This window comes from Rousettus aegyptiacus, unplaced genomic scaffold (assembly GCF_014176215.1).
Source record: "Rousettus aegyptiacus isolate mRouAeg1 unplaced genomic scaffold, mRouAeg1.p scaffold_m13_p_3, whole genome shotgun sequence".
Lineage (NCBI taxonomy): Eukaryota > Metazoa > Chordata > Mammalia > Chiroptera > Pteropodidae > Rousettus > Rousettus aegyptiacus.
This window is the reverse complement of record NW_023416306.1, coordinates 48,069,892-48,083,217: the sequence shown is the minus strand read 5'-3', so window position 1 is coordinate 48,083,217 and position 13,326 is coordinate 48,069,892. Positions and strand designations below refer to the sequence as shown.

General features: G+C 40.2%; 1 protein-coding gene across 1 annotated transcript in view; it reads left to right on the top strand.

The window, feature by feature from the left end:
- The window catches only part of LOC107507277 (histone-arginine methyltransferase CARM1), a 223,924-nt gene that overhangs the window by 178,057 nt on the left and 32,541 nt on the right, over window positions 1-13,326 (top strand). Inside the window, exons 8-11 of the mRNA XM_036239518.1 lie at window positions 4,549-4,630; window positions 5,837-5,922; window positions 8,395-8,484; window positions 10,368-10,505. Coding sequence (XP_036095411.1) covers window positions 4,549-4,630; window positions 5,837-5,922; window positions 8,395-8,484; window positions 10,368-10,505 — 396 coding nt within the window. The remainder of the gene's footprint in view (window positions 1-4,548; window positions 4,631-5,836; window positions 5,923-8,394; window positions 8,485-10,367; window positions 10,506-13,326) is intronic.

Sequence of the window (13,326 nt, the reverse complement as noted above, 5' to 3'; positions counted from 1 at the left end):
TTAAGGAAATTTATTCAGCGGAATGGACAAGCTGCTAAATTCAACTAAGATAATGAATGGCTTATTCCTAGGCTAATTATGCCCCCAAACTGAAATTTCTACTTAAGGCACTTTTGGCATAGGTAGAGTTTTAAGCATTTTGGTCTCTCTCAAAACTGTATTTGTCCCCGATAGTCACTGGTTCATAAATATACCCTGTATATCAAATAAGAGCATTTCAAATTACCATGTAATATAACCAAATTTTTGTCAGAAGCTATGTGTAGATGCAAAATATCACTGAGAAAGAAATTTTGCAAGAATAGTACCATGGCCAATGCAATTATGTTTTGATTTTCATAGGCCACTTCCCCTGTTTCGTTGTATTTCAATGATTCCTGGAACTTTGTTATCCTTTCAACTATTCAGGATTTCTTATTGATATTTCCACTAGTTCTCTATAGTGGCAGCTCTTGAACTCATCTGACTTTTGTTCATAGAATGAGCCTCAATTTCTACATTCATCTTTTTATGTATCCTCTGTCAAACCCATAGCTCTTCCATAATGTTCTGCCACAGGGCCCGTACACACTCAGACTTGTGTAGTCAGGGATATATAACTTCAGTTTCTAGATCTTCTGACAGCAGAGCTCTTATTTTATTAACTGTTTTCTTTAGTTAAGAAATGTTTGGTTTTAAGTGACCCAAAACCCAATGAAAAAATGGCTAAAGAAAAGAATATTTCTCAGTAGTGTATCTGAAGAGCCCAAATGTAGATTCAGCTTCTCAGGCACAAATGGATTCAGGGCACAGGCACTGTCATTGGGCCCAGGTCTCTCTTTATGCCTCAGATTGGCTCCATTCTTGGATGGGCTTTTTATTTATGGCTGGCGTGTAATTTCCAGCAAATCCACAGACTCATAGGTTCATGTCCACTTCTTAGCAACAGTTTGACAAAAGTCTTAGACTTAACTCTCTTTGAGTCAGATGTTTAACCCTGGGTCCATTGCTAAGGCCAGGGAGAGAAATGCTGATTGGCTGTGACTGATCCACATGCCAAACTTCAGAGCTGAGGGCAGAGTCAGGACCATCCAAACTGCAAGAGCTGAGAGTGGGGCTGAGTGATTTTTGTTTGTTAGAATGAATAAACAAAGATTTTTATTAAAATAAAATGTCTGAGTTGTGCTATGAGAGAGTGAGTTCATTAGCCAGAGAAAGGAGTGCTTGTGTTACAGCAGCCCTCTGTTGAATCTGGAAGACCAGGGCTTACTTCTGCAAGAGAACCTAAGGTCATATCACTCTCCTCCCAAGACAGATCGGGGACACTGGCAGGGAAAGGAGATGTGTGGAGGGGAAGGAAGGACAAAAGGCGAAGGTGAACTAGAGGGCAGACAATAAGAACAAAAGAGACCAGAGAAGGGAGATTCTCTTGGATTCTTCCCCAAGGTAGGCTCTGTTCTGAACAGAGAGTATGGAGAAGTTAGTATGATGGTAAATGAGTCGCTTCTTTCTCTGAACTTAGGGTATGTTTAGGCATAACTAATAATAACATGATTTCCTTCTGGACTGTGTTTGCAGGACTTTACAAATGCTGCATATATTATGGTGGAGGAGGGCAGAGGGAACAGGAGGACAATTGGAATTTGAAAATCAAGACAAAAGTTTTTTCATCATTGTATTGGGCTTAGCTATACATGTTGACTCTGCCTTATGCACTCCTAAAGCCGCCACAAGTTAACTTGGAAAATAAAACCCACATATGATAAAAACAATGGAAATGATCCCCAGCTTCCAAGTCAACAGATTAATCTCCTGATCCATCCCCTCACAATGTATCTTAGGAGATGCAGAGAGATGCCAGCTCCCATCTGCTTTAATTTTCTTATGATGCATTTCAGAAGGAGATTTGAGATTTCTAAGAATTAAAAATATGGTCCAGCCAGAAAGTTTTCAAAATCCAGGCAGTGGGCTCTTTGCCCACAGCTCTCCGTCTGCCCCAGGAATGGTGCCCATTTGCACCACACTGATGTGGCTGCTGGGTTTTACTTGGCACTGAACACACAAAGCAAATGGCACAAACTGGGCCCCTCTGAGAGCTGTGGTTGTGTGCAAAGAATAGAGAGCCATTCTCAACCTCAGCCACTGCCAGGTGGAAGGCTGTATTTGCTCTTGGGGTTTTCTCTTTCACCTACTTGGCGAGGACTCTAGAGCAGCTAGCTTAGTAGTATTCAACCCTGATTGCAAATTAGAATCACCTGTCAAGCTGTGGCAATAAGCAACCACTAGGGCTACACCCCAGATTGAGGGGATAAAGTCCAGGCATCAGCACCTTCTAAAAACTTTTCACAGGATACTAAAGGAAGGACAAGATTAAGTCCTTTTTGGATCCCTGGGAAATTCTGTCTGCCTTTCTGTTTCTGTTTGACCCTCCCCTCCTCACCCCTCTCTCCCTTCCCCTCTCTCTCCCTCACTATTTTTCTCCCTCTCTCTCCATCCCTTCCTTTACTCCAATAAAAATTTTTGTGACAATGATTTCTTTCCTTAAGAACACACCCACTTTCCTTCTAAATAATGAAAAGATTCTGTAAGTGTACGGTGTTCTGTTTCCAAGTATTTTCTAGGACTGTAGGAGACTTGTTTCCGATGTGTGTGTTTATAAATGATATATAGCACTATTTGGCTTTACCTGTGGGCCAGCCTGGCTCTGGTCCCTGGTGGAAGGAGAAGTTTAGGAAAATAATGAAGCTGAAGAAACTTGGGGGAATGATTTTCTGTTTCTCCATTATTCTTATTGGCACCTGTTTCTACACACAGGGCCATTTAGGACACCAAGGACTCAATTCACTCATTAAATAAATATGAATAGATACATGGGTAGATATGTTCAGTCTTAATAATATGTGAGGCTTTGTGCTAAGTGCTATACACTGATGAAAAAGAAAATACTTCTGCTTTTAAGTGAGTAAGACTTAAAGATTTCATTACAACATAAAATTTTGCATTTTAAATGGAAATATCTGATACATAAAAATTGAGTAGGAATTAACAGGGCAAAAGAGGGAAAGGGACGTCCTAGGAGAAGGGAAAACAAGCAAAGGCTCAGAGGTGAGAAATGGGACAAGCCCTTCAGGATGTGTAGGTTGCTCAGTGGGGTTTGTGTTTTCCTTGGAGGTTGAGCACTAGCTGTTGACTTAATATTATTAGGCGTCCTTGCCACCCGTGAGAGCATCTGAAGCTTTGCTTCCTGCTATAGAGCCTTGCTTTGGCTGGCCTTTCCATCAAGGTCTAACTGCATCACAATTTTTTTGATGTTTATTCAGTGTTTGTTTTTCTCTGTCTCTCCTATAGGTTGGCAGAAGTGGAGGTTAGAGGAGGATGGAGACTGAGGGATTCAATTCCTGTCTGATTCACAGACTGTACAACACATACACACACACACACCCTTATTAAGGAACCTTCTTTTCAATCTTAGGATAAAGGCCTTTAATCTTGAATTATAAGGTCCCCCAACCTTTCTGGAGTTGGGCCTTGGCATTTGAGTTTTTTAAAAGCTCCCCCAAGTAATCCTGTGGTACCATTCCCCTAGTCCCTAGCGCTCATCTAAAATTCAGAGGATGATAGTCAACATTTACATAGCAGTAACAAAATGCCAAGCACTGCTAAAGTGCTTCACTTGCAGTAAGTCATTTAACTTTTACTATAATCCTACCAAATGAGCTTTTAATCATTACCGTTATAGAAATAAGGAAACTGAGAGTTCAGGTGACTTGCCCAAGTACACAGATAGTTGGTGGTAGAGTTTAAACAAAGCTGCTCTTAATCCACACCCTAGATCTCCATAAATAGCCAAGGCCATTAGCCACACAGTACCTGCTGTGCTCCAGATACCAGTAGTGTGTGGATGAATGCTTTATATCTGGCTCATTGAGGGGAGAAAGCGTGATTTGTAGCATTTGCCAGTTTCTGTGGTCCAGATGTCACTGATCACAGAATTGGAAAGTAATGTGCACAATAGAATGGTGAGCCAGCTTCAGTTCACCACCAGACACAGCCATCACTCACTTATGACCCTGCCTGGTGTTGGCCACAACAGCAAACGTCATCATGAAACTTCAGGCCAATGGCAACAGAAATGTCCAGAGGCTTCAGAAATCTAAAGTCATGCTCTGAGTTGGAATAATGAGAAGGCCCGGGAATAATATGTTGGGACCTGGATAGCATGTCAGACCAGGTGACCACCTTGGGGCATGAGGTCAAGGGTGGGATCTCGGAGGCCTTTCTACCCCCAAATATCGTTCTCAACGATCTCCCCACAAGTACTGTCCTTTGTCTCAACTACCTCCGCCCTTTTCTCTCCCCCAACCGCAGGTCAAGTACAAGTCTGCAGATTCTTAGAATTCCCTCCTCTGCCATTCACTATTGACCTGTTGCCCTTCGCATGTTCTCATCCTTGCTCCAGGGCTAACTAGAGGATCGGCGAGGAGCTCCATGGCATATCACAGCTGTGCTGGGCTTAGGGACGCAGATGAGAAACAAGAGGCACAGTGATTCTTTATGCTGCTCTTTCAGGTACCAGCAGTGCTTCTATGGGGTCAACCTGTCCAGTCTCCGGGGTGCAGCAGTGGATGAATACTTCAGACAGCCAATAGTAGTAAGTGTGTCCTCTTTATAGGCATTCCCCCCATGTGTTTATCTGTTAATTCATTCACTCACTCATTCATGAACCTGGGATATACTGTGCTGCCAGACTCTGTGCTAAGAGCACTGTGTTTTTAAGTCTTCCAGCTCTGATCTCCCAGTCAATTTAAAAAATTCTCAGAGAATAATACTGTTGAAAGCAAGGAGATTTGGGGACTGCCTTTCAATTAATAACTTCTAATTCTTGAACTGCTGAAACCCACCCCATGTACGTACTCAGCCCTCATGTTTATTCAATAATTCACATCCTCCCATTGATACTAGTGGCCCAAGGCATACTGAAAAGGAAGCATTGTAAATAGCTTAGAACGGGAGTTTCACTGTTCTAAACAGATTTGGGTTTCAACTGTGGCCCCATCTAGCTGTGTTACATTGGAAAACTTTAAGTTTGCATTGTCTGAAATTCTTTCAGCTATAGATAGAAAGAAACCTAACCCAAACTGGCTTAAGCTAAAATGGAATTACTGACCCCCCAAAATTGCGAAGGCTGGAGATAGAGCTTGCTCTGTTGCAGGAATTCAGACAGTGCCACTAGAATTGATTTTTTTATCCTCATTATTTATCTCCATTTCCTCTGATGTAACTCTGTTCCTAAACAGGACCTCCCCTCATGGTAGCAAGATGGCTGCAGAAGCTCCAGGCTCAGATTCTTACAACTCTAAGTCTCACAAGAAAGCCTGCCATTTCCTAATAACTTGGGCATAAGCCCAAAATTAACTAGTTTAGGTAAAGCCTTTCATCCTGCCTTGGGTCATGTTCCCATTTGTGAACCAATCACTGTCTTCAGGGGAAAAGTAATGTTCTGATTGGCCAAGTGGGAGTCACATGCCATACTTGGAACGGGGGTGGGAAGGAACTTAGATCCTGAGGAACTTTATGGAATGAGGAAAATTCTGGATGATCAAAAAATACCAAATGTCTGCTCTAGGGAAATTATGAAGATTAAGTAATATAACCCAGTAAAGCACAAAATACTTGGCATATAGTAAGCACTAAATAAATGTTAGCTTTTATTATTAATATTATTCTCATTAAGCTCATGCCTTCTAAATTATATCTCTTATTGACTTAAAATTTTAGGAGAAAAGTTAGACTGCAATCTTGCTCAAATTTAGTTTATTCTGACAGAAAGATAACATCTTTGCATTTTTTTCCCAAGGACACATTTGACATTAGGATTTTGATGGCTCGATCGGTCAAGTACACAGTAAACTTTATGGATGCAGAAGAGGCAGATCTCCACAGGTTTGTACCAATCAATGTTGCTCTGGATTTTAGAATCTTCTCTCCACCTCTCCCATCCCCAGAACTTCAGTGCCGAGTTTTGCTGCTCGTACAGGAAAGAGATTTTAGGTGTGAGTCACACACAGGCATGATACAACAGTACTGTTTTCATTTATTGTAAAATAAGAATAAGGATGCCTCCCTCATAAGTTGTTTTAGAAATTGAGAAAAATTAAATAGTAATAACTTGTGCTTATGTAGCCAGACACTGTTCTGAGCTCTTTACACACAATGACTCATTTAATCCTCACAACAACCCTATGCAGATGGTACTATTGTTATCCCCATTTTACCAATGACAAATATGAGACAGAGTGGAGCAATAAATTGCATAAGGTCACAGAATCAAGAAGTGTCTTAGAGCTAGGATTCGAATCATTCAGAAGGCTCCCAAGTCTAGGCTTTTTAACCATTCACCCAGGCCAGTGCCCATAATAATGACAAGAAGAGCTACTACTTATGGAGTCTTAATTCATACGAGGAAGTGTGCTAAGTAGTTTACAGGCACTGGCTCATTTGCAAAGAGGGCACTCGATAAATGTTAGTTTTTGCCCTCCTTTCCTCCACCTGAAGAGACTCTGCAATGAAGACTCATTTTTCAGATGGTGTATGAATCCTCTTTGGGTGACTTTTAACTAGTATTTTGCCCTTTTCTCCCTGAGAAGACCAATATATTTTTTCTAGGTAAGAAATTTAAGACCCAGCCAGATTATAATTTGCTTGGACTGTAGAGGAATCAAGGATCACACTTTAGATGATGCAGCTGAATAAATCAAACCATCATCTATCTTGATATTACAATGGACAGAAAGTGCTGTGTAAGTCAGGGTAGGCTAGAACATCATGCAATAACAAGAAAATTCGGTAGCTTATGATAATTCAGGTGTCTTTCTCCCCTAAACTGTTTATCCGCTGCTCACCAGCTTTAGTTCTGCACCGCATCACCCACCCCAGCAGTCAGGCTGGTGTGGCAGCCAGCCTCTGTCTGGAATGATGTTGATTACTGAGGAAAAGAAGGAGCATGGCAAACTGAGTGCTAGCAATAAAAGCTTGTGCCTGGGAGTGACACAGTTCACTCCTGCTCACATTTAATTGGTCAAAGTAAATCACATGGCAGTGCCTGGGCTCAAGCGAGTAGATAAGTGCAATCCTACTGTATGTTCAGAGCAAGAGAGCTGGTGTTTGGAAGCAACTCTAACAACTACCGTGGGTTCAGATGAAATTAACCTTTGATTGCCTTCATTTGCTGCTCTGGGCTACCTCCTGGGTCCCAGGGAATTTTTTGAAAATCCAGTCTATGTTGGTTTTCCAAGGATGTCATCTATTCATTTGTGCATTGATTTGACAACTGTCTATTGAGATCCTATGGTGTATGCACAGGTACAAAAAGTAATTTTTTAAAGTCTACTTTCAAGGAGCTCATAGACCATTTAGGGGAATGCCAAAAATGGGAGGAAATAATTACAATGCAATACCAACAAATTAAATATGACAAGTACAACTCTAGAAATGCCCTGACTGCTGGAGGGTGGAAGAATTTAGGCCTTTGGGGGCACCATAAATGCAAATAATATGCAACCTACTTCACAAATCTCTAGAGCACTCCCTAAAATAAGTTTCCTTGGAGTAATACAGTCCCAGTGATGGACTCATAATTGTGAAACACTTTAAACTTTGCAATACACTCTCATATACATTTTTTTTTCTCATTTGTCATTAACAAGAACCTTGTGAGGGGAGTAGGAGAGAGATTTTTGTTACCTTAACAAATGAAAAAACTTAGGTTCAGAGAATTTAAGTGACTTTCCTAGCTTCCACATTTAAAGCATGTCCAAGCATCTAGATTTTGTTATGTCGTTTGCAGTATTCTTTCTATTCACACTTATTCTGCATTTGGCATAACCCATGGCCACTTCTGCATGAGTCTTGCTGGAGCCTGGTGGGAAGTTAAATTGCCTCCCTGAAAAGTAAATGAACTGTGACAGTGGCCTCTGAGCTTGATGTTCCCCTTTGTGATCCACTTCATTTTTTTAGAGGCCTGAACAGCCTTACCATTTGAACAGCTGTGTAGGGGATCTGCCACAGCCTGTGTTTTGGCTTCTTGAAGGATGGGTGTCACCTGGGTCCTGGGTCATCTTTCTCCTCAGTAGTCAAACCCAGCTCCAGATGCTACACTCCCCCAGTGGCATTCTGGGTCATTGCAACACAGTGGTGTGGTTCCTGCAGAATTTTGTCAAGAAGCAACATTCTCAAATGTGCAGCATTACCCGAGATATTAATCACACTGAGAGAATCTTGCTGCCAAAGCAAAAGTGTTTAAGAGAAAAAGAAAATAGTCTGCGAATGTTCCCATGATCTCACAAGTGTATCTAGTATGTCAACAACAAAAAACTAATTTCAAGTTTCCTTCTTTCTTTTTATGTGTCCTTGCAGAGTAGAAATTCCCTTTGTGTTTCAAATGGCACAGTCTGGCCTCGTCCATGGCCTGGCATTCTGGTTTGATGTGGCCTTTGCTGGATCTCTGTATGTATTACCCCCTGCTTCACCTACTCTATCCCATACTGTCCTGTACAATTTGTAATCATAACTTTAATTCTCTTAAAAATTAATTTCAGCAACAATAATACTGGTTTCTATGTGTTTCAAAAAAAAAGCACTAATATTACTTATAGATTTTAGGGAGAAGTAAAAATGAGATGGTTTTCTATAGTGTCATATCAGCTCTAGCTAAAATACTGTAAAACCGCTGAAACCAGTGGGTTGGGATTTGGAGGAGTGAGAGAGGGTCTGAGCTTTATTAACCCTCTTGTTTTTTTCCATAATAAATGGGAGGCCTCCAAGCCCTGCCTCTTGGCTCCCATCACACCTGACTATAGAACCTCTTATGTCTGGGTTAATACCTCAAGTCATATTTTCCCCCACTTCAAATCATAGCCTTCTGTTCCAAAGTCTAGAATCCTTTTCTAATGAGCAGGCAGGCAGGTGTTACTAATGCTAATTGCAACATTAGGTAACTTTTCCACCCATGCTCTCCTTTTTCCCTAATGCAAAGGTTTGAAAGTTGCAGGCCTTGGAAAGACAGAAAAGACCACCCATGAGCTGATGGTTCGGCTTTGGTGTTCCTTGTAAGGGCTGCGTCACTCCCACGCCCCCAAATCCTCCTGACTTCCCTGCTCTCTGCCCAAGCTTCCTTGCATGTTCCAACCAGCAAAGAGATTTGATCTGAGTCACATGATCAGGCAAAAAGAAAAATTTTACAGTACACACGCCTCCACTCCTCATAAAAACATCCAGACTCATCTTTGCAGCTGCTGAGAAAGAATTGCTCGTGGGTCTGTGATAAATCCCGGGGTATTTGGAAGACTCAAGGACGGAGGGGGACCCCAGGAAGCCTTGTCTGTCCTGACAATCAGAGAGAGAGAAAATGATATGCAAGTCATTCCTACACCACATAACCATGTTTGTTCAAAGAATCCATACATTTTTTCCTCTGGCTTTTCCTCAGTAATATCCCTCATAAATGAATTTGTCCCTGCAAAGGTAAGGGAGATAAGCTTAAAGTGGCCTGCTTCCAGGGAGCATTTGCTTTGAAGTTAAATGCTTTATCTTAAAAAACTGTAGAAAATTTGCTGTCTATTCCATAATATAGCTGAGTATATTTTGATATAAAAGTGGTTTATATTACTTAGTAGTTAAATTATATATAATTCTCCTCCAAAATCTTCAAATCAAAATGTACCCTCTAGAGACTTATTCCATGGTTAATGTGCACCTATAAGCCCACAGCCACTGCCTAACTCCAGGGCCAGTGACCTCAGTGTTCGAAGCTCAGCAAGATGTTTATCACATGAAATGAACCTCCATTTAAGCACTCACACACGCACAAACACGCACAAGAAGGGCAGTAGAGGTCATGGGCTCCAGAAGTTTTTCTTGCTTCCAAAAGCCTCATCAGCTTCCCTGAGCAGGTTGGCATGACCCAATAAGAGGCCAGATTCCATACTTCTCACTCTGCCAGAATTTTCAAACAAATCAGTTCCCAATTTAACTCTTACTTATTGGGCTTCTCACAAAGTTTGATTCAGAAATACAAATGGACAGAGTAGACAAGTTCATGAGTTTGAAGCCTGGCTTTTCACCTGTCCTCTGTGTGACACTGGGCAGGTCCTTTAACTTCTCCGGGCTTAGTCCATAGTATTGTTGTTTAGAGTTAATGGGCTAACAGACATAGAGCTCTTGTAGTACCCAGCATATAACAACTGCTCAATAAAATGAGCTATCAATATCTTAAATGAGTTCCTTGAGTCAAAAACAATGAAAATTATTTAGCATCCTAAATCCCCAGTCTAATCCATTCAGATAGGCCTAGAACATAATTGGCTTTCAACTCTTTTCTTGCCCTACAGGGTAACAGTGTGGCTGTCAACAGCCCCAACTGAGCCTTTGACCCACTGGTATCAGGTGCGATGCCTTCTTCAGACTCCTCTCTTTGCCAAGGAAGGAGAGACCCTCTCAGGGAAAGTGCTGTTTGTAGCCAATAAACGGTAAGCAGGAAAGTACAGACATAATCCTACCTCTGCTTAGTGGGCAGTGACTGGTGTAAGCTTGGAAGTTGGCCAGACTGAGACTCTAGCACCGAAAAATGGACAGGAAGCTTTACAAAGCCCTGGGTGAGTCTGCACAGGTGTCCTCAGCTACAAAGCCTGCAGGACAAATGTCACCCTTGCACTTAGCGTAGCAAGGAAGAGGAGCTTTGGATAACTCAAGGGCAGTGTTCTCCACTTGACCATGGAGGAAGGAAGGAAATTCATCAGCTCATGGGAGTGCTTGCGAAAGGCTTAAAATACTGAGTGCTTTAAATCCCACATCAGCTTCCTGGCCTTACTTACATCTGTCTAGCCACACACCCCCAAATTTAGTACAGTAAAATTGATCTGCACTGTAGGAGTAGTGTATAGTGTATCAGACAGGACTGGCTATTTCCCTCCGGTAATGGATTTCAAGAGGTATCCACAGCAATTACTTTGATTTATCTCATTTTTTAAATGCTCTATTTTCTTTGACCTGGTTGGAGCTTCTCCTGGGTGAATTAGAGGAAAGAATGGCACAGTGGTTCAAGGACTTTCACAGGTCCTTGAATGAGAATTCAACATTCTTCCCTCCCTACTTTCCACCTTTCTTGGACCTGTGCTTGAACACTCCAGTGACAGAGAGCTCACCACCTCACAGGTCAACCCTTCAATTTGTAAAGTCTTTATTTCTTTAATTACCAAAACCTAGCATGCTCAAATATAAAATCAAAACTACAAAAGTGTCCGGAGTCCAACTACACTCCTACCCTTCACCCTACTCCCCAGATATGATCCCTTGGTTTATGTCCTTTTGGGTGATTTTCTGTGCATGTATCAAAAAACAAAAACAAAACCCAAAATCAAAGAAATAAAAACCATTGTGGATTTGTTGTTGTTTTACAAGAAGATTGCACTAGCAGTCTGCAACTTCAGTTTTTACTTAGTAATAAGTCCTGAGTCTGTATAGATAAAGCTGCTTTGTTCTTTTAATAGATACATAATAGTTGAAAGCATGAATATATCTTAATGTCTTTTAAAATTCCCTGATTGATGATATTCATGTCACCGTGCGAGCTATATATTCAAGCATATTTAGTACAGATTTTTTTTTCACAACTGCAAAAAAAATATTCCAATATTCCAATATTTTTTTGCAGTTGTGAAAAAAAATCTGTACTAAATATGCTTGAATATATAGCTCCCACGGTGACATGAATATTTCTAAATGATAAGCCTAGAAATAGTGAGTATGTTCATGGTACAGTTTGATAGATACTGCCTTTCTCAGTGGTTACGCCACTTGCTACCCATACCAGCAATGGATAATTTCTCCACATCTTTCTCTAAACTGGATGTTATCATTCTCTGTGGGTTTTTGCCAAAAGTAATTTTTTTGTCAAAAATAATTTTTAAAACTTGAATCTGATTGTTTTGGTTTGTATTTATTGATAATGTTAGATAATTTTTCATATCACTGACTATTGATGTCTACTACTTTAAACATTGCTAATTATTAAAAAATTATTCTTGCCGTTTATACTATATCTTTCTATAAATTCTACTCATTGATCTTAGTTATATTTCTGAATTCAGAAGAAATAAGTCTATTCCAACCTCTAAATGGTAGCTGTTCAAATATTTGGAGAGTTCTATGAAATATCTTCAGGCTAACATCCTCGACTCCTCCCTTCTGTAAGAGTGATTGTGGAATAGTCAGAAATTATAAGTCCACTCCTCTGGAAATATGCAGGTGGTCAATGGCCCCTGTGCAATGTTTCTCAAAAACTAAATACAGAACAGCGAATGTGTTCAGATAAGTGCTGGGTATAGAGTGACAGTGACTACTGGTGTTTTGAGTATATACTTATAATAATGTAATTAAAGTTTAAATTAAGTTGGGGGGCATTTTACTTGAGTATTTAGTCAATTAAAACCAAAAAAAAAAGTACATTTTTATATGATCTGGTTTTAAGTCAGATTAGTGTACAGATGATTTTTGTCAACTTTGGTTTCAAGTTTTTGCATTTATTCCACTCACGCATTCATCATGCTATTTTTAGATTCTTACTAGATCCAATGGATTATTTTATTTATTTTTAAAATTAATTTGTATAGCATGTTAATGAGTCTTACTATTTTGTATCATTTGAAAATTTAAAAAGAAAATTTTTATTTAAAAATTATGAACAAGAAAGAGGTCAAGGATGAACTCTTCCATCAAAATTTGCATAGCTTAATCTATACCCTTTGTATTTGGTCATGGAATTGGCTCAAAATTCACCTACCTGAACTCATATCCAGCCCACATGGCTCCATCAAGCCAGAAGGAAATATGATACAATCCTTGTTGAATGAGTTCTCCAGATAAGCTTCATCTCTGGTTTTTTCATCACAGCCCAGTCCAGTAACCCTACCAAAAAGGGAAATGAAGCTAATTTAACCTAGCTCTTACTAGTTTTTAGTGACAGCATACTAGATCTCTAGTTATCAGAAGTTACTGTCTCCTTAAAGGGTTATTTAATTTTTTAATAGATAATATAAGTCACATCATTCAACATAAAAATGTATAAAAAGGTTTACAATGAATAGTCTTCCTCCCAGTGCTGGACTCCATTCATCCCCCTCCTTCTCCTCCTCATATAACCAGTTCCTGTTTCTTACATATCCTCTTGTAGTGTCCTTCTGGATACGGTGTATTGGTAGAAAGAGGAATAGATATATGTGTGTATACACATACACACACACACACACACACACACAATTTTCCCCACTTTTATATTTAAATGCTAACATT